Source organism: Myxocyprinus asiaticus, chromosome 36 (genome assembly GCF_019703515.2).
Source record: "Myxocyprinus asiaticus isolate MX2 ecotype Aquarium Trade chromosome 36, UBuf_Myxa_2, whole genome shotgun sequence".
Classification (NCBI taxonomy): Eukaryota; Metazoa; Chordata; class Actinopteri; order Cypriniformes; family Catostomidae; genus Myxocyprinus; species Myxocyprinus asiaticus.
The window spans coordinates 15,017,617-15,039,070 of NC_059379.1; the positions used below are offsets into that span (position 1 = coordinate 15,017,617).

At 42.4% G+C, this 21,454-nt stretch overlaps 1 protein-coding gene across 2 annotated transcripts in view; it reads left to right on the top strand.

Moving 5' to 3' along the window:
- Positions 1–6,553: 6,553 nt before the first annotated feature.
- LOC127427474 (pro-neuregulin-3, membrane-bound isoform-like) overlaps positions 6,554–21,454 on the top strand; it is a 314,565-nt gene continuing 299,664 nt past the window's right edge. For both annotated transcript variants that reach the window (XM_051675108.1, XM_051675109.1), the window contains exon 1: positions 6,554–8,378. In XM_051675108.1, the coding sequence (XP_051531068.1) occupies positions 7,529–8,378 (850 nt within the window). In that variant the 5' untranslated portion in view covers positions 6,554–7,528. The remainder of the gene's footprint in view (positions 8,379–21,454) is intronic.

Consider the following 21,454-nt stretch of genomic DNA (forward strand, 5'->3'; position numbering starts at 1 on the left):
TTAAATACTGTATATGAGATACCTCACAAATAAATGTTTAGATATACAGTTTTCTGACACTGCTGTCTTTTACAATGGTTATTCCAGTGGTGTTGATTTTATTTACTTTGTAGTGGGGAAGAGAGATCCAATACATTGGGAATATTTTCTCATGCTGTTACACAGTCCATGTTGCTTTTACTGAGACTCAAAAGGGTTCAGTGTTGTTCTGTAAATAATGCCAGCTCTAAAGTAATGCTTCTTTAGTAGAATGGAGAAGAATTTCTGTGCTATTGAATGCCTTATTGACATGCTGTCATCTAGTGTTGAGGATAACACTGTGTTGCGTTATGTAAGATGTAAATATTTGCATCTTGCACAGAAGAAACTGCTCCATTGGTGGTATCTTTTTCTTTCCTGATGTACCTGCCTTTTTCTTTCTGGCTTTTTCTTGCCCCATCAATATCTCTTTTGTTTTTCCTCGGTACTCTAGTTGAGAAAGATAAAGGCATCTATGTCTCTTGTTATCTTAGTTCGCGCTATATTCTCTCTCACCCTCACCCATTCATCTTACCTTATTAGAAGAGGTGCTATATGAGGTCACCGCACATTTAATTGTCCCTTGGCTGCAGAGTCTCTGTCAATCAGAGCATGAGAGTGTCCAAATCCACCCTAGGTAACACTCACGTTTGGTGTGTGTTTACAGTCTAGTGCCCCCCAGAGGAAAGGGTCTGATAAAGGCTCTTATTGATTGTTTGAAGAGGGATCTGCTTGAATGAGGGCTTTAACCTTTTGTGGGGCAAATGATAGGTGTCTGTGGTGGTGTGTACTTTATATACTTTGTGGTATTCTCTTGTAGAGTGACCAGACATCCCAGTTTTCGAGGCACATCCTAGTGTGCCAACATTTTGCAAAAAAAATTAGATATGTCCCTGTTTTAGGATTTAGGGTCATTGACTTAAAGTTAAGGATCCTCAATGTCCTTCTAGTGACCATCTCTATTGTTTGTGGTTTTGAAAAGGATGATAATGGAGAGAAGGAAAGCTATTGTAAAGTTTCTTTACAATAGAGGATTAAAGTGCCGCCCACTTTTTCAGTCGTCTTGGTTCCGGAAGTTTTTTTACTTTATTCAATTTAGATTTACAAGGACAGTGCACATCAATAAACATTTCTGTAAATGTGCCAGTTTAGCTTTAATTTTAAACTGTAGACCATGGGCAGGTATTGCATAAAAAAAAAAAAAAAGAAGAAAAAAAAAAAAAGAAAACCAGGAATAAAAATATGCTAATTATAACTGGAGTGAAAATATACATCATAAAACAGTATAATGCAAGCATACATTCATGGCAATACATGAAGCATGTTTGTTCACAGTTGCTTACAATTATAGAGCATGATCACACTGTTGATTTTCTTTAATCATGATTTTAAGGTACCGGTGAATGAGTGGTAAATTTTACAATCCCTTATGTGAATAGGCAGCATATTCCAGGTCTAACTTGCTCTCACTGAGAAACTGAACTGTCCAGAGATGAGCTAGACAGTGAAATAAATTAAATGCAAGGTGAGAATCTGTTAATTTAATTAATTTATCCCATCTCAATAGATTATGAGAAGAGTGACAATGATGATATCTACGGCTTTATTTCAAGCAACTTTAGAGTCTGTTGGTATACTGTCTATACAGGTTTAAAAGTTACACACAGGTCTTAAGCCCCGCTTGTTAAACAATATGTCGAGTATGGAATAATCATTGCATTACAATGTTGAAATACAATGTTGCTGCCTTTGTAGTCAAACAGGGTCTGTTCCAAAACCTAGTGAGCATCCTCCAGAGGCAGCACTTTAAGACATCATAGGCACGCTCCCGACGCGAAGGCTGTTCCAAAAGCTAGGTATCTTAATTCTGCTACCTTCTAAGAAATCTTGTTTTGGCCAGATTCTAAGGTACCATCGTATGTATTCTTCCCTGGGTAAGTGATCCCAGAATGCAATGTGATGAGCTCAGTGGAAAAATAAACCCAAAATGGCGGATGAAGCTAGAGAAATTTGGATTATAAATATACTTATATTTTATATACTTGTTTCTGTTGCATCACCTGTATTGAAATCAGTTGTGAGTCGAGTCTCTCGTGTGCTGCTCATGAGGAGAGCAATTTAAATGATGCGCGGATCTGCCATCTATATGTAGTGCGTTCCAAATCAAAGTCTCTTATAAGGCATAATTTCAGTAAGGATGCTGCCATAGAAGACAGCTGCCTATGTAGGCAGGAGACAGGGAGGCAGCTCACTAAATTTTGGAACAGACCCACAGTCTCTAATATAATCTAAGTTTGATAGATTAAACTTGTTAAATAAAATGTTTATGTTTATAACTTTCTTAACATGCATTTTGAATATAAGGTTAAAATTCACAGTAATATCAAGGTATGTGAAATGAGAGACCACTTTCAACTTTTTTTCCCAAGACATAAATACTTTGTTTCATCAGTTTGTCTCTTATAAAAAATAATAAAAGAAAATACAAACTATCAGCTATACATTGCAGTGAAGAAAGGAATCACTGAGCCATTGTGTAATACATGCCATCACAGCAGTTTGTTTAAAGGTGGCATGTTGTTTATTCTTTGCATATACAGTACATAAACCACAGAATCATGTGAAACATCTGCACCTCACATTCACTGCAAACAGTGGCAAATCATTGATATATAGACTGAACAAGAGAGGTCCCAAAATGGATCCCTGGGGTACACCAACATCACATTGAAAGGCCAGTGATAGCTCTCTATTAACTTTACTCTCTGGACACTTGCGTCCAGGTATTTGCCTTGGGTAAATAGTTGAACATTTACAGCTTCGTAAGGACACTTTGATCAACAGTGTCTAAGTCCTTCCTTTAGATCTAGAAATATGGCTCCAACAAGTCCACTCTTATCCAATTTAGATTCAAAGGTTAGTTCACCCAAAAATGAAAATTCTCTCATGATTTACTTACCTTTAAGCCATCCCAGATGTGTATGACTTTTTTCTTTAGCAGAACCAAAATGAAGAATTTTATGAGCCCATTTCAGCTCTGTTTGTCCATACAATGCAAGTAAACGGGTGCCATCAGGCTGCTGGCTGTTTGACAGTCCAAAGGCATATTTAGGCAGCATACAAGTAATCCACATGACTCCAGTCGATCAATTAATGTCTCCTGTAGCAAATCTATAAGTTTGTGTAAGAAACAAATTGATAATTAAAATGTTTTTAACTTTAAATCATTGCTTCCGGCCAGCGCTGGATTGTTGTTTGAAATGTCCTAACTCTCACTTGATGTTCATTCCTCTGTTGTAAACAAAGCGCGCCATTGTGCTTTGTGCATTGTACAAACGTATCGATTTGATTCAGAAGACATTAATTGATCATCTGGAGTCATGTGGATTACTTTTATGCCACCTAAATGTGACTTTTGGACCATCAAACAGCCAGCAGCCTGATGGCACCCATTTACTTGTATTGTAAGGACAAACAGAGCTGAAATGGGCTTATAAAAACCTTCATTTCGGTTCTGCTTAAAAAGGAAAGTCATACACATCTGGGATGGCTTAAAGGTAAGTAAATCATGAGAGAATTTAGATTTTTCGGTGAACTAACCTTTTAACATTCTCCAGAATGTAACAGTTTGCCGTTTCTGTTGAGTGACTGACTCTAAAGCCAAAATGCTTGGGATGTAATCTAAAAGGGCTGTTGCTAAGATGGGTGGTAAGTTGTTCTGCCACATGCTTTTCGATAACCTTCAAGACAACAGGCAGTATACTGATTTTGCTATAGTTATTCATCTCTAATGGATGGCCATTTTTAAAAATAAGTGTTACTATAGATGTCTTCCATTCCTTTAGGACAATTCCTGAATTTATAGACCTATTAATAATATTTTTAATTTGGAACAAACAAACTTTTGCTAAATGTTTTTAGGAACATTGTATCTAGTCAGTATGTCATGATCCTGTCACTCTGTCAGTCTGCCGTTTTGTGTGATAGGGTTGTGGCATCATTGTTCTGTGTCTGTCTTGTGCTTCATTTCTGTCTTTGTGTGAGCACACAGCTTCGGTTGTTAGTTCCCTGCCATGCGCTCTTCGGTTGGTCTCATGTTTCATGCTCGGAGCATGGTGTCTGGATCCTGACTTCTCTGTCTGGTTTGGTTTCGATTGGTGTTGGGATTCGGACACTCATGCTCCATGTTCTGTCTGTTATTGGTGCGAGTGCATTGCACTTATGTCATCTTGGCGGTATGCACTCATGTCAGTCGTTTATGTCTGTCTCTCGCGACCAACGTGTTGCGCTTTCGTTGCGCTGCACGCCCGGGTCGCAAGCTGTCTTCATGTTGTGCTGAGGTTCGGTCACTTCGGTCTGAGGTGTGGGGTTTGTGTGTGGCCGAACATGCGCCCAGGTGTCCTGTCTCGTTTTGTCGCCTGTTGCATGCATCGCATGGCGTTTGCCTCGCTCAGGCTCTGTCTGGTGTGGGAATGTGTGGCATTGCTTTGTTTAGCGTTGCTACGCATTCTCTTGTCTTGGCTTTTGGTTGACATGAGTGTATAGTGTATTGCCTTATTGTCTTGTCAATGTGTGCTCAAGCCATTCGGGTGTTTGTGTTTTGTGAGAGCACATAGCTTGTTTTGTTTCTGTATTGTTGCATGTCTCTCAGTCTTGTGTCATACCCCCCTCCTTGTTTGCCCATTATTTGTTCATTTGTCTCACTTGCCCTGCTTGTTAACCTGTTTGATTTCCTTCCTTATTTTAGTCTCCTTGTGTGTGCTGTCCAGTGCCAGTTCATCTTGTTTCCTGTCCATGTTGGTGTTGAGCCTTATCTCTATTTCTGTCGGTTCCGGTCGGTCCTGGTCCCTTTTTGTTTGTCCCAGTCCCGCTTCAGAGAGAGCCTGCATTGGACTGTTTTGGTTTTTGCATTTTTGGTGCAATAAATCCTTTTTGTTTTTTCACTCTGCGTTTGGGTCCTGCCTCTACTGATTCCTGACACAACATACATCTTTAGCTTTTGATTGCTTGAGAGAACTTATTACCATCCCAACCTTGGTCTCAGATATATCCCTGTCTCAAATACTTGTTGGCTTTAGGTAAAACATCTTTTTTTCTCATAGTATTTTTCCCATTCATTTTTTCCTCTTTATGAAATCTTTTGAGAATGTTTCCAAACAAAACATGTTTTCAACAAAGAGCTGAAAGAAGCATATCCGTTACATATCCATTTATATGTGCAACACATAAAGGTGCAAGTGAGTTGTTTTGCTGTCATTGTAAATGCTAAATTTCTGTCACCTATGACAATAAATTGGACATTTCAGATCACATTTGGACAGCTTAGCACAAGAGCCTATAATATTGTTATATGTGTAATTACATTTTATGTTTTTGATTCCAGTATTGTGAATATGTTAGATTAAACATTATGTAATTTTGTTTTTATGAAATGTCTTTTTTTTATTGAAATATCTACTGAAACAATATGTTTTATGTCATTAATTTCTTGTAAACATTTTTTAAAAAACAACAACAACAAAAAAAAACAACAACACTATGACATCTCCCATTTTGATGAAATAAACATCGTTTGGAACTACTGTTATTCCTATCATTCTTTTTCCCCACTAAAGAATGGGTTGGCTCTTCATACAAAAAATGCGTGGATACCTTCCACCCCCTGTGTGTCCCAGTTTGAGGCTTAAATCTGATCACCATTCTCTTGCACCAAGACACTGCAAGACTGAACTCCTCCATACATAACTGTCTTCATACTGTCCCTGGGGCACCTACGGGTGTTTCTGTGAGACATGGAGTCTATGGGTATTTTAACTACATTGCAAGTACTGCTCTTTTTTTAGAACTCCTTCTGCTGGCAGAAGTACTGCAGGAAATCTCTTGTTCTTTCTCTCTGCTCCTCCTTCCCTAGTTCTTTCTTCCTTTTTTTGTTTGGTTCCTACCCCAGCCTCCCCCAGAATCGAGCCAGATCATTTATCATCAAAAACTCTTCCTTCTCTTTCCTGTCTGTTCACATGCAAGCACATACAAATGGACGCACACGTAAAAGCACAGGACAGTGGCTGTTTGTCAGTCTGGACTTATGTAGACAAACAAGACAAAAAAGAAAAGAATGCTGCTCAACAAATTTTAAGCTAGCATTAAAGCTAGCATCAGTCATACACCATCTCTGACACCCACACCCACACCCACCCACACACACACACACACACATACACACACACACCAGAAAACACACGGACACACATGCAGACATGTAAATACACACACACACACACACACACACACACACACACACACACACACACACCTTCAGCCTCTAAGAAAAGCAGCTGCATCAGTTTTCAGAGCAGCGTTCTCTCTTCTCCTCCCCTCCCCTCTCTTTCTCTCTCTCCCCATCTCATGCTCACCCACTCACCTTCACTCTCCCTCCATCGCACATTCTATCACTTGCTCTCTCTCTCTCTCTCTCCTGCCTCTCTTGTACTCTGTATGCCTGTTTTTCTGCAACGGTCTTAGTCTTTCAGTGTGGGAATGTAGCAAGCTCGGAGACAGAACTGCCTTTGAATTTTGCTGCACTGACGGATGTGAGGTAGAGGCTTGGATGTGCACTGACAGAAAGGGAGAACTAAGGGCAGGGAATGTGAAAAGGGATCAGATGGATTTAACCCTCGCAGCCATCTCTGCCTGATCACAGTGCATCATTCTCTCCTCACTCAGCTGTTCCCTCCTGCTGTTTGGATTACCGGCTGCTTGTGTCAACTGAAACACCGCTGGAGAAACAGTACGGAAGATCCGAGCTGCATAGCCAGGGAAGAAGTGCCGTGTCTGGGAAGAGAGAAAGACACAGAGCTGTCCCTTGAGTGGAGCTGTGCTTCTGACGCTACCTGAGCTTCCCCCCCCCACACACACACAAGCACATATACAGAGGCAGGGCTGCACCAGCCGCGATGACCGATGTGTTAATGCAGTTGTGAGAGAAGAAGATCTGCAGCAGGGAGCTGCCCTTGGTCCTCAAACATTCAAGGATTAACAAAAAATAATTTGACTCTAGGCAAATAACCAAAGGATCTGCATCTCTGTTCGTAAACTTTGTTTTTGCTCTTTTTTTCCCCCTATATGGAGCATCTTGGGAATTACTATCGGTTCTATAGAAGCTGAACTAAACAGAGGCTTGTTCCCAGAACATGCCTACCCCCCTAAACCCAGTCTTCTTTGGTTCCTGACTGAGTGCGTGTGTTTTATGTGTAGGTGTGTGTGTGTGCGTGGACGTGACTATTGGTTTCTTTGGGCTTGGGTTTGTTGTACCGTATTCTATAGAATTAATATTTATGTGTTCATGTAAAGGCTGATGTTTGCCATGCTATTTGTGTGAGCAGTCCGTATTGCATGTATCTGTAGCTGTGGATGAGTGTTAAATGAATATTAATGAGATGCCTAGTCTTGGCTCCTTCCCCAGCCCCCTCCACTGCTTGTGCTGCTTCTTGGCTGGGCCCTGAACTCCAGAAGCATGAGTGAGAGAATGGCACTAGGGGCCACCATGGAGACCATGACCCTGGAGGAGCCCGGGGCTGAACAAGCCTCCCCCCGGGCCCCAGGGCCCCTCCGCTGTGGCCCCTGTGCGGTGTGGCCCCGCCAGCAGACATGGCTTTGCGTAGTGCCCCTGCTGATGGGCTTTGTAGGCCTGGGCCTCAGCCTGATGCTTCTTAAATGGATTGTAGTGGGCTCAGTGCAGGATTATGTCCCAACTGACCTGGTGGATGCCAATCGCATTGGACAAGACCCCATTTTCCTGTCTAAACCCAGTGCCCTTCCCAAGGGTCCCAATGGCTCCACATCTGCAATTTCCATTGCACCCTCAGCGGCTCCTGGTTCGGCAACCCGAGCGGCTGAGGACACAGGTACAGTGCAAAGGACTCGGATTGGGCAGTCCTCAAACCACACGGCCAGTAGCAGTAGCAGCAGTGGAGGAGGGGGTGGGGCACTAGGGGGAGGCTCGGGAAACAGAGCCCCACATCTGCATAACAGAGTGGGAACACGAGTGACCAACACCACCACAAGAGCCACCAGTCTTGACCCGCCAGGTGGCAAGGAGGTAACCCCACGCAGTACCACTGTCCGAAAACCCAACGGGGAGGGTGGGAGCCGAAATGCATCTCCATCTGCACGGGCCGGGTCACCAAGTACGACCCCGAGTAAAACAATGACCATCTCGACAACAGGCACAACCACTACCCAAGCAGCCCAGCCAACCTCCACCCTTGCGTCCCCCTCCAAGCCCAGTCAGCGCTGGAATCATGGACGCTCCTCCAAGAGCCCTTCCACCAAGCCTACTCGGCCACACCATCGCTTCAGGACCTGTAAGTGTGATCATCTCAACGTTTTGATTGTACACATGCATGGATGTGGGACTGCATATATGCTAATGTGCAAGCACTGTTCCAGTTTGTCTTTTTGTTTGCGATTATCCTAAATGAAAATGACATGGTTTTCCTGAACACATTTATGCATTTTTATTTGTAGTCTAAACCACTCGATGTAAGTGTGGTCTCCTTATTTTAGTTGCTTATAATAACATCCTTCACAAATTTTATGTGCATCAAGGAAGATACACATTCTAGCTCTCTGCTCAGTATTACAAAAGAGGCAGGCAGTCTAATAGAGCTCATGCTGCTGAGTTCATTAGTTCTGCATGGTAATGAGAAAGCACATAGGAGACAGTTTTCCATCTCTGTCTTTATCTGCTATGGGCCATGTGGACACAGGTCTGCCCACTTGCTTTATGTATTTCATATCGGTTTTCAGGAGTAATGACTCCCAGTGTTGCAGCTTATTTTCTTCCTGTGGCATTAGCATGTTCTCCCATTTTAAGCAGGTCTAGGGTATTGTTAGAAAGAGAGATTGTGTTTGATACAGAGCTGGCCCACAGTTAACAGACGCACAAGGTGAGTGGGGGATAGAGAGAGACAAATAGAAGGCAAAAGAGGAAGTGTAGAGCTAGAGAGGGTGCTGCTCTCATCCTGTCAGTGGAGATCAGGTCGCAGGGTGGAGATTCCATTTAGATAAGTACAGATATGAGTACTGCTGAAGGTAAGACAGGTAGACTTGAGACAGTGGCTACACGCTAAGACACTCACACAGAGAGTGTGTACACACAGATACACACACATGCACACTAGAGAAAAATGAAAGCGAGAGAAAAAGAGAAGTGAAGCTGGTTTGGGTTATCTTTTTTCCAGATTATAAATATGTGAGCATTACCAGTAGGAAATTATACAAAATGTTTGCATTGCATTGTATGTGTTTGTGACTCCATGCATGTCAATGTACATCTTTATGATAATAATCTGTCTCAGTTCATTCATGAATCCTGTGAATCCAGCTGAAACTTTGATACCCAGACAAAAACCAGGTTTGTTTCATGTTAAATCAACGAGTGTAAAAATATACTTGTACTTTTTCTCAAAAATAGAAATAGGCCTTTATTTATGTGAGCTGCAGTGAGGAATTAGAATTAGTCTGCATGCTAATTTGATTTATTCTCTAATCAAATCTGAAACATTGCTTATTTATAAAGCAAGGTGTTAAAAACAGGCCATCAATTTTGAGTGTCAGCATCAATTAGCCAGCGTGGAGTTTGAATGTCATCCAGTCCAGCGACTTTAAACAGCCCCTCAGAATGACAAGACAATTGCAGAGATAGCTTAAATGCATTTTCACATTACTGCTACCACTGTTTTTACAATAATTGTGTTTTGGAGATCACTACAAGGTTTATGGCATAAGAATATTTGCAGTTAACCTTCCTTTGTGTGTTTTATGTTGAAAACAGTCAAAATCTGCGTATTTATGCCCTAGGGCAGCATTCTTATCACGGTTGACTTTTTTTTTTTTTTTTTTTTTTTTACAGTTATGTGTGAATATTTATGCTTGATCCAACACCATAGTCAACAGTAAGAAAATAGCTTGTTTAAAGAGAAGCTAATGTATAATTCAATACCCCATGTTTTCTCTTTCTCTGTGTAGTCAATGTTCTGTAGCGCAGAGAAAAAGTGCCCTGGTTCGAATACTGATGAGGGGAGGGATGAGGGGCAAAAGAATGCCTTGAACCTAGGGCAAGAGAAGCAGAAGGCATGCATACTTTCAGAGTTCATCCAGAACACATGGCTGTCTTTCTCATTTATTAATGTGTTGGCAGTGTCTGTGCTCCATCCTGTGACATGCCAGTCAGAGAACACTGGACAGAGAGCTGAAGTCTTTATGACATTCCTGCATTAATGTGCTTCTGAACTGTGTACAGTGCTCTGCAAGAGTGTTGCATGGAGTATTTTGTTCAAATTGAAGTAACATGACATGAGACTTTGATGAGATGGTCGAAGGACAGATTTGATTCTGTAGCAAAGAAATAAGGGAGTTCAGTGTTGAAAAGACCAGCATATGTTGTGATATGAATGTTGGTGAACTGGTGTCCCAACTAGACTTTTTAACTAGCTTAACCAACAAGACATCATTGGCAAACCAGCCTCATAATTTCTTGTGAGAAACATGGTTATACCTGTCCAGCTATGCCAGAACCAAACCAGCACCTGGACCAGCATGGAACTTATAGTCTAAACTAATCTTAATTGCATAAATAATTTTCTATTTTGTCTTATTTTCCAGTAAAAATATATAAACATCCATAGAACAAGATCCATTTACTTGAGAAGCAAAATGACATAATATATTTACTTAAGTCTTGTTTTCAGATAAATCTAATAAAATATAGTGTGGTTTTTGCTTAAAACAAGGGAAAAATGAACATGTTTTTCTTTTTAATTAATTAAATTTTTCTTACCCTTTTAAAAAAAAAAAATCTTGTTTTAAGTACAAAAAACTCACAACATTTTCTTAGATTCCTATGAAAACAAGCTATACCAGGAACAAACCAGAACCTGGACCATCATGGAAATTCTTGGTGGCCTAAGCTGGTCTTCACTGAAAAATAAGATAAATAAATAAAATAAATACTGTATAAATAAGGAACTTAAGTCTTGTTTTAAGGTAAATCTAACAACATGTAAAGATGTTTAAGTAAAAAAAAAAAAAACAACAGGGAATGGAGGTTACGCAAGTAACCAGGACATTTCCCTTTAATTAAATTGTATTACCCCATATACTTTATTCACAGTAGCGCCAGAAATTTAATATGGTACAACTGTGAATAAGGTCCATTTGCAAAATGTTTTTAGCAATAAAACCTCACTTATAATTTTTTAGATTCCTCTAAAACAAGACCTAATATATTATGTCATTTTAAATCTCAAGTAAATGGATTTTGTTTTAGAAGGATGTTTAGATATTTTTACTGGAAAACGAGACAAAAAATACTTAGTGAGAAAATGTTCAGTGTTTTTTCTTTTTTTTTTTTTTAATCCGGATGTCATTGCTAAACCAAGCTGAATTAATTTTTCTGAAAAGAAATGACCAATGGCAAAGAATATTTGGCTATAAGTTGGATTTTGAATATGCTCTGCAATGTTGTGTCGGGTAATGCATGACTGCATAATATAATACAAGTCCGTTCCATCCCTGCTTGGACTTTCTCTCTGAGGCTATACAGGGTGAGCACATGATGAAATGCACTGGTAGTGGTCATTTGCAAATGCATTCATCTTTACAAATGCAAAATGATCTCATGTTTTGGTGGGATTTGTATGGTAATGCATTGGGAGAGACACTGTTGTATATTCCATAGGAACCCAATTGAATTAGCAAGACACTAACATCATTTTCAAATCACCCCAATGAGAGAGTATCTCTCATTCATATTGTATTTGCATTATTATCCCATTGTTCTGAAGGATGACATGCAGCCATCCATTAGCAGCAGCACTGAAACCTGAGCTGCTCATCTCTTTACCTTCTGAATGCATTTCTTCACCCTGATGCATAACATCCTCCGCCTTTGCATTTCATACTCTTATATTATCCTTTATTTTCTTTCCTCCTTCATCTCTTGCACTTGTTTCTCCTTACTTTCTTCTATTCCACTCTCTCTTTACTCTGTTCTCTTCTATCTCTGTCTTGCTCCATCCATTTTCTCTCTCCTTTTCTCTCCTCATGCCTGAGTTTTCTGGATGTTATGATTGTCTCTGTCTCTTATGTTTGGGGTTGGTGTTGCTCAGGGGCCAAGCCTCACTGTGTAAGGAGGCAGTGGGTGGCTGGAGCTCTAAATGCAGCTGGCTATCTTCCTTTGGGGGGTGGGGAAGCTTCTTCTGTGACACGTCATTGTGATTCCATGCACACCTTACACGGCACAGTCGTAAGCCTGCGTGGTTGAGCAGATTTGGCTAAAGCCTGGTGAAAGAAATAGCCAGAAAATCACCATCTAGCTGTTAAAATAGAAGGCTTTTCAGATCAAGGCAGAGAAAGCACTGATGTGGTGATTAATAATTTTGAAACGCTTACATATAGTATGCACTCAAGTGCTGTGTATGCCTCAACACCTGCAGCTCCAGCAGGGAAGGTGTACCATAAAATTATACACCGGGATTAATGGTGAAGAGACAGAAATCCATTTAGTGCCGTCTCTAGGGAGGTCAGCCGGGCTTTAGCCTGGGCCAAGAGGAGCTCGGTTCCAGCTGCTGCTGCCACACTGCTCTCCCCAGATATCGGCAACAGGATAGTCACATGATCTCAACCACCAATCACATACCAGGAGATTTGGAGAGTGAGAGACAAACCTTCAGGAGAAACTTTTCACACTTCTTGGGTAGCTAATAATATCTCCCATGCCATTTTAAAATAAAGTACCATACTTAGTAGCTTTTATCTTCTAGATTAGATTACTTTTTATTCGCAAGATGTGGCATGACATTTTCAATGCCCTGATGTGTAGTTGCAGTAAGCAGCAGTGAAGGCCATCTTAGACTTCTTTAATGTCACTGTGTGATTTACAGTATGTGGACAAAATGTCCGCTGGGAAGTGGGAACAATTTGGAGGACGGATGTTGTGGCAAAGACTGAAATATTAATGCATAGAAAGAAAAACATGTAGAACACATGTGGCAGGAAGTGTGAATAATTGATGAGGCCTCTTTTTAAAAGTGAAAGGGAGCACCTTAATTGTATGGAAAAATATGCCATTTTGAATTACAATTATGCTAGGTAAAAAAAAAGTAATTCAGTTTATGTTTTTTGTTTTTTGTAGTTATTTACTACACAACACTAGCTGGCGGACCATCAAGCCAATTTTTATTTATTTTTTTTGGCAGCAGAACATTGGTTTGGTTGACTTGTAGATTGAAAAAAATTTTTTTTTCTGATTAACATCTTAATCTGTACTTTTGTCTTGTTTTCCTGTAAAAATACTTAAACACCCTTAAAACAAGATACATTTACTTGAGAAGCAAAATTATGTAAGATAATAAGAAAATATTTATGAAAATACCCCACAGGAAATGTTCTTTCTTGTTTTAAGCACACACCTCACCAAATTTAGTTAGATTTATTCTTAAAAGAAGAAAGAACTATTTGCTAATGGCTAATTATCTTATGAAAGTTTGCTACCCAGGTAAACTGATTTTGTTTTAAGGATGATGGGATATTTTTTTCCTGAAAAACAAGAATATAAAATATATATATATTTTATTTTTATTTTTTTTATTTTTATTTTTTTGCAGTTCATGGACTGTCTAATGAAGCAGGTTGACCAAGAAATTCTTGCAGGTTAAGCAGCCTGGTGGGGGCACCAGCAAATGCACAAGCATCCCATTATGGGGACTAGTTCCCAAAACACAACACATGCTGGGGACCAGCCATTATGTTCTTTTCAGGACAGTTAATGTGGAAATCAGTTTGTTGTGAAGTAAACCCAGGCTGCAGCCAGCTATAATTAGTTCAGTACAGTGTCAATGCTCTGGCCTATGGTGCACAATCATGACAACACCTCAGAGCATACTGCACACCAGCCCAAATGGATCTCATCCCATGAATCCACGTATCTTATGTTGATCTCTTGTATTCTTTTGTCTCTTATTGCCTTTCCCACCATGATCCATCCATTCATCCATAGGCTGGAACATCTTGTTCTCTGACAAGTTATGACATGATCAGTGTTTGGTAAGTTCCTCTAAAAAAGTAATTAATTACTAACTACTAATTACATCTTCTACACTGTAATTAGATTACTGTACTAATTACTCTGTCTGAAAAGTTATTGCATTACTTATTACTAATTACTTTCTAAAACCCTTATCAACCTTGACCAGATGAAAAATACAAGGATAGACATGAAACTGTTCTTTTAATTATTTCAAATAAATCATATAAATTAAAATAAATTATTCATGAATTTAAGGGGCTGCATTAAATTAGAAAATATACATATAAACATTAGACGTTAAATTTTGATTTTAAATTCACTATTGTTTTATATAGAATTGTCCTATAGTCTATACAGTATTTAACACAATTACATCAGAAGTAACTGTAATTAAATTACTGAAAAAGAGTAATCCCATGCTTTACTTTTTTCAATGAAAAAGTAATTTAATTACAGTAATTAATTACTTGGTAATGCATTACACCCAACACTGGACATGATATTATCGCATACTGCAATGGCAAAGTAAAGGGGATTACAGCTCAGTTATTGCATATCCTCTGTATTGAATTACACTTATGCAAAGCGTCCAAGTTATCAGTTTGCCCGGGAATGGATAGATTAGCGTAGATTGAAGTGAGATTTAGGGTTTCTCCACCTACTGTTTTGGAACTCCCATGATCTAGAAGGGTGAAAGTACTTAGAGAAGAATGTTGCCGGATGTGTTTATAGCTGGAGATTCCACTTCATCTGAAACTCCTCTCCAGCTAGGGTTGGTGCGCTGGCCTGCTGGGAGTGCAGGTGCTGTCAGATGACTGCATTTTGATGAAGCTTTGCAGGCTCACTGTAGTGCTCTGTTTCACCCATCTAGACTGGAGAAAAATGGCTTGACCATTGCCAGGGCCATAGATAGGACTTATGGGCTCCCTGACTGTAAATGCTCTTGGCCTATTACCTCTTTTTAAGTAAAGTTCACACATGGGAGTGGCCTGATGGACTGTACATGCTGGTGCTTCTTTGTGAGCAACCTGAGTTTGAACCCTGCTCAAGTAATTTTCAATTATTTTTTTATATATATATATATCTCATCAATATTCTCTTATATATATATATTCTTTTGTCTCTTTGTTTCAGTTCTTCAGTGTTATTACTATTCTTTTATCTTTCATTTCTGTTTTCTTATAATTGGTTTCAAGTGGCTTCTTTCTCTTTATTTAAGTTGAATTACATAAACTGATGTGCTCATTTGTAAAATGTAATATTAGCCAATGTTTTATTCATTGATTATGACATTTTAGCATGTTGCAGTCAACCCAAGTTTGACTAAATTGTAGATGTCACAGGGTTGAGTAATATAAAGGTTGTATCTTTCTTCCAGGTTAGGCTGTGGATTAAGGAATTGGTAATCATTTTTGCAAGCATTTGACTTCCACCAGTCAATTTCGTCTTAAAACTTAAATTCATTTATTGAAATGTGGGGAAAAATTAAACCAAAAATGCTTCTAAATTGCTTTAAAGATATGACATGATCGGTGTTTGGTAAGTTACTCTAAAAAGGTAAGTAATTACTAACTACTAATTAAACTAAAAAAACTAAAAAGTAATTAAAATAACGAAGTGGTCAATAAATCATATACATTTACAAACTTGAACTCAACGTGCCAGCCCCTTTTGCTGTGACATACTGTAAAAATCACAGTCCACACCAACAGGTGCAGAATTAAAGATACTAATTAATTGAGAACATCAATACAACCATATATTTAAACATAAAACATAGCAATAATAATTGAAATGTAAATAAACCATTACCTCTAGAGGATTTAATTTTTTTTAAAACAGCCCTTTTTAAAACAAAACGTCTTGGATACTGATGCAACCTCTGTTCCCTGATGGAGGGAACGAGATGTTGTGTCGATGTAGTGACACTAGGGGTTCAATCTTGAGAGCCCCAATCACCTTTGCTTAAAATAGAAAAGACCAATGAGAATTAGTGAGTGGAATTTGCATGCTACTGTCTGCCCCAGACATATGATATAAAAGGAGATGGCATGCACCACTCATTCAGATTTATGCTGAGGAGCCGATAGAGAGTCCTGGCCATGTCAGTGGCCACTTCAGCGGCGCGGCAGGAGGGACACAACATCTCGTTCCCTCCATCAGGGAACAGAGGTTACATCAGTAACCAAGATGTTCCCTGTCTGTCACTCACTCGACGTTGTGTTGATGTAGTGACACTAGGGAACCGTGTCACGAGGTATGGAAGTGTGGTCACGGGCAAGCTGCTGCGTGCCTTGTAGCGAGTGCTCAACCACGTCGTGACCTTCCAGAGAGTTAGGTAAGGCATCTCCCTAGTCCTGTTAAGGGGAGAGGAGGCACTTACCCAAGGAGGCTACCAGCGGAGCCTTTCCAGATTTGCTGTTAAGCAATTTCCCACTGAGCACTTTCTAGAATAGCGCTGGGAAGTGCTCTTCCCTCTCCAGGAGGGAGGGCACTACGGAGACCACATCCTACCGGAGGGAGGTTAACATGTGGAGAATACCTCACATGGACTTACCAAAGGGGAAGTTCACATATGGAATGATACCACCGGAATACCCTATCTACAGAGAGAGTACGCAGAACAGTGGCCGAGGCAGAGAAAGCTCTGGCGAGGGGAAACACAGGGTTCACCCACGGTGAAACTGAACAGTGGAAACTCATCATACAGGATTGCCAAGGGGAATCACCACATATGGAGCACTGAGCCTTAGCACACAGGCTCACCTGAAAAGGGGCATACCACGAGTACTGGGCCTGGTGCCGTAACTCCTCCGCCGAGTTCGTCACCAAACAGTGCTTAAGAATTAAAGAAGTGTCTGGGGTTCACCGGATACGGGGAACTGTTGTGGACAAAAGGCGCACATTATCACCTTTGAAAAAGGGGAAAGGCGCAATGCAAGCGGTACACCCAACTGGCTGCCCGGCCTACCTGCTGTTACCGTGTAACACTCGGGTCGAAACCGGCTCTATGCGTAGGTTGTAAAACCTCGCGAAGGTATTGGGTGTAGCCCAGCCCGCAGCTCTGCATATGTCTGCTAGAGAGGCCCCCTTGCCAGTGCCCAGGAGCATCAGAAATGTGAACCAAGTCCGGTTGGGCCAGTATGGTGCAACGAATAGGACTTGCTGCTCATCCTCCCTGACTTTGCACAGAGTCTGTGCAATGAGGCTCACAGGAGGAAACGCATACTTGCGTAGCCCACGAGGCCAGCTGTGCACCAAGGCATCCATGCCGAGGGGGGCCTCGGACAGGGAGTACCAAAGCGGGCAGTGAAAGGACTCTTGGGAGGTGAACAGGTCTACCTGCGCCTCCCCGAATCTCTCCCAAATCAGCTGGACTACGTGGGGGTGGAGTCTCCACTCCCCGCTGAGCATTACCTGCCATGAGAGTGCGTCCACTGCATGGTTGAGGATGCCTGGAAGTTGAGTGGCTCGCAGAGACTTCAACGTCTGCTGACTCCAATGGAGGAGGCGGCGGGCGAGTTGCGACAGGCGACGCGAGCGTATGCTGCCATGGTGGTTTATGTATGCTACGGTCGCATGTATGCTATGGTCGAAGCCTCCTCAGGGCCAGCAATACCGCCAGCAACGTCTGGCGAACTGGACTGCATAGCTGAGGCGAATCGTCCTGATGAGCCACCACGAGGGGCTGAAGAGTGCTAACCAGGCCTCCAGCCTCCATGACAACGGCACCAAGGGGACGACTGGACTTACCGTGCCCGGGCAGGGTGGTTCGCAGCAAGGCAGATCAGGTACCCCACCTGGAAGACAGCCCAGGGGGGACGTGCTTCTCCGCAAGCCTGCAACGGTGGTCAGTGACTGGGGCGGGCGAGAGACCCCAGAGACCATCACAATTACCTGTTCACCGGCTGTCTCTTGACGGAGAACGAGGGAACAGGAGGTACTCGCATTTGCCTGATTGTCCGGAAAGACTTCCAGCGCCTGGCCGTCATGAGTTTGCTGGCCCAGGGAATGAGGAAACTGCTCTTTTATTGAACATGTGGGTGCCGAGGCCCAGAGGGCACTCGGTGATGGAATACTCACCACGTGCTAGCCCAAGGGCGATGGTGGGGCTGGAGAGATCACCCGGGCCAGATCGGTCAGAAGTAGTTGCCTCATCCCTGGGCTGCCCATATCAGGACTGCCTCGAAGCCCATCTGGGGTTCTTGGGGGCTGGCTGATGGGCAGGTGGAGCCGACTTCCCACGGGAGGATCTCTTTCTCTGAGGCCGGAGTATGGGCTCCGATAGTACAGGAGCCGGGGCCGGCACTGCAGGGGAACGGCTCTGGCAAGAAGCAGATGGGGCACGGGACTTCGGAGTCCTGAAAGTGGTCCAGTTGTGCCATGGCAGGATGTGCTTAATCGCCTCGGTCTGCTTCCTCACTGTCGAGAACTGATGAATCCTCGACGGTGTCACCAAAATGCCTCCCTTGGGAGATGGGCGTATCGAGAAAGCGGACTTTCTCGGCATCACGCATCTCCACAAGGTTGAACCACAGGTGCTGCTCTTGGACCACAAGAGTGGACATCGTCTGGCCTAGGGCGCACGCTGTGACCTTCGTCGCATGTAAGGCGAGGTCAGTTGCAGTACGCAGTTCCTGCAAAAGCCCCGGGTCGGTCCTACCCTCGTGCAGATCTTTCAGCGCCTTGGCCTGGTGGACCTGCAGGATGGCCGTGGTGTGCAGGGCAGAAGCGGCCTGACCCACGGCCTTGTAAGCCTTCGTCATTAAAGAGGAAGAAAACTTACAGGCCTTGGAAGGGAGCCTTGGTCGGTCACGCCAGGTGGCTGCGCCCTGTGGGCATAAATGCACTGCTATGGCGCGCTCTACCTGGGGAAGCTCGACATCTCCCTTAACCACTCTGCCGTCGATGGTGGTCAGAGTGGACAAGCCCGCGAAGCGTGTACGGGCAGAAATAGGTGCCTTCCACGACTTCGTTATCTCCTCGAGCACTTCCGGGAAGAAAGGCACCGGGGTGGAAACCAATCATCCAGCCACGAACGCTCAGGGCAGGGTGGAGGGTTCCACCAGCCTCCCGGGAAAGCATGGCTGCCATCTCAGCATCCGCCTCATCCTGTGCTCTACTGCCCATGGGCGGGAGCTCAGAAGATTTGTCTGCTTCCGATAGCAGAAGCCCACCCTCCGATGCTGTGACCGAAAGCTCATCCTCGTTGCAAGCTGCAAACGACACATTAAACCCGCCCTGAGGCGGGCCGCCTGCATCGCTCGACAGCTCTTCCAGATAGAACGGGCGTGCTGGGGGATGGGAGGTCTGCGGGGGCTGAGCCGGCGGAAACGCTCCCATGTCCACATCCAGATCACCCGCAGTGCTTGCCGACCCGGCCGGCTGAGCATCAGTCCAGGATGGACCGGGTTGGGGAGCAGCCACGGTGGCTCCTTGCTTCATGAAGAAGGAAGTGAGCCGCGACCGCAACGTTCTTGTGGGCATGTTCTCGCAATGAGAACATGACCCTTCCACGAAAGCTGCCTCGGCATGCTGGCGTCCCAAGCACTTGAGACAGATTTCATGACTGTCCGGAGGGGAGAGATAACGGCCACATCCAGTAGCGCAAACAAAGAAGGACATCTTTAAAAAGACGTCAAGCGTTTGTGTGAGCTCTATTAAAAGGAAATATACTCTTTTGAATATACAATTTTAGCACCTGTAGACTCAGCCACTGAAGTGCCCAGGGGAAGCACAACACTGGACCGTGTGAGGGTGACTGCTGATATGTGCCGTAAAATCCAGCAGCGGAACCGAAAGGTGAGAGGATGCATGCATGCATTCGGTTCCGAAGAAAAAATCTGAATGAGTGGTGCACGCCATCTCCTTTTATACCCGTATGTCCGGGGCGGAGAGTGGCGTGCAAATTCCACTCGCCAATTCTCATTGGCCTTTTCTATATTAAGCAAAGGTGATTGGGGCTCTCAAGATCGAACCCCTAGTGTCACTACATCGACACAACGTCGAGTGAGTGACAGACAGGGAACACTTCTCTTTTTTAACTAAATTTATTTTTCAATTAAAGCAAAAAGCTAGCTCTCATAAACAGGTTTTTTTTTTCATCTAATTTTCCATGTGATGTGAGAAAAAAATCAAGGATTTGGAGGAGTGGTAAACCATAATTTTTCTTGACCTGTGCGGTAACTTCTTTGTTACTGTGAACATGACTTGTTTAATAACTCACCTTTCTTAGAAACATGGTTATACATTGTGCCTCTACACTTCTTCTGGCCTCCTCATTCTTCCTTTCTTTTCTTTAATGGTGAACAGATTTGCATGTCTTTCTTGTAAACATGACTCACTCACCGCATGAACTTCCCTCACCAGTTCAGTCTCAGAATGTGCAGCAGAAATCGAACAATTTGTGGATGAGTGGTTTTTTAGTGATGTAACATACATTAAATAAATTTTAGTGGATTCATCAATCCTACTGGAATTGTTGTGGGCCCTTAAAATCGTTCCCACATTTCATCTCGTTAGGGATGGCCTCTGACCGTTGCTTTGGAAATGGAATTCTCATCTGCTCAACCATGACTGTCTCCAACCTTGAGCTTATTTCAAGTTGTTATTCACTGAAGCCTCAAAAGGTCTTGCTTTTAACCAATTACAAATGATACACAATCCGGTCTAAACTAAAAAGGGCATAAAGGAATATTCTCATCAAATACTTGCAGATATTTTTAAAGAAGGATAATACATTCCCTCATGTCCCTCATTTGCTTATAATTCAAAAAGGCTGGTAATTCTAAGAATTAATTTATGAATGGGCTTAATATGTGTGGAAATAAGCTTAGAATGTTTTTAAAAGCAACCACTGAAAAAATCTCTCCTTTCTAGTCTCCCATCTTCCATGATTACCTCCCTCATCCTCATTCACTCCTTTCTCCCAGTAACGATGCTTTCTCCCAGTATCCATAACCCCAGCACACTGCGTTACACCCCAAAACAAAGTTTGTACAACTCTTGAATAATGAGAGTGTGAAATATGATTCTCTGGGACTCGTAGTCGACTCAATCTTCACGGCGGGCTCCTCAATCTGTCAGGCAACACTGTGAATTATAAACTAGGATACTCTGCTGAGGATCTTCTTTCCACACCATCTCTCTCTTTCCATTTGATGTGAAATATTAAATCATTGATAGTTGAGTTACACACCAACAATCTCTTAAAGCACCTGTCAAAGGCAGACAGAAAGGAACGCCAGAACAGGGAATGTGTTTGATCTTCTCAACATGCAACAAAGTGAATAAAAATAGCTCTGTAAAAACGCAGGAGGATGCACTTTGATGCCAACACACTCTGAAGTG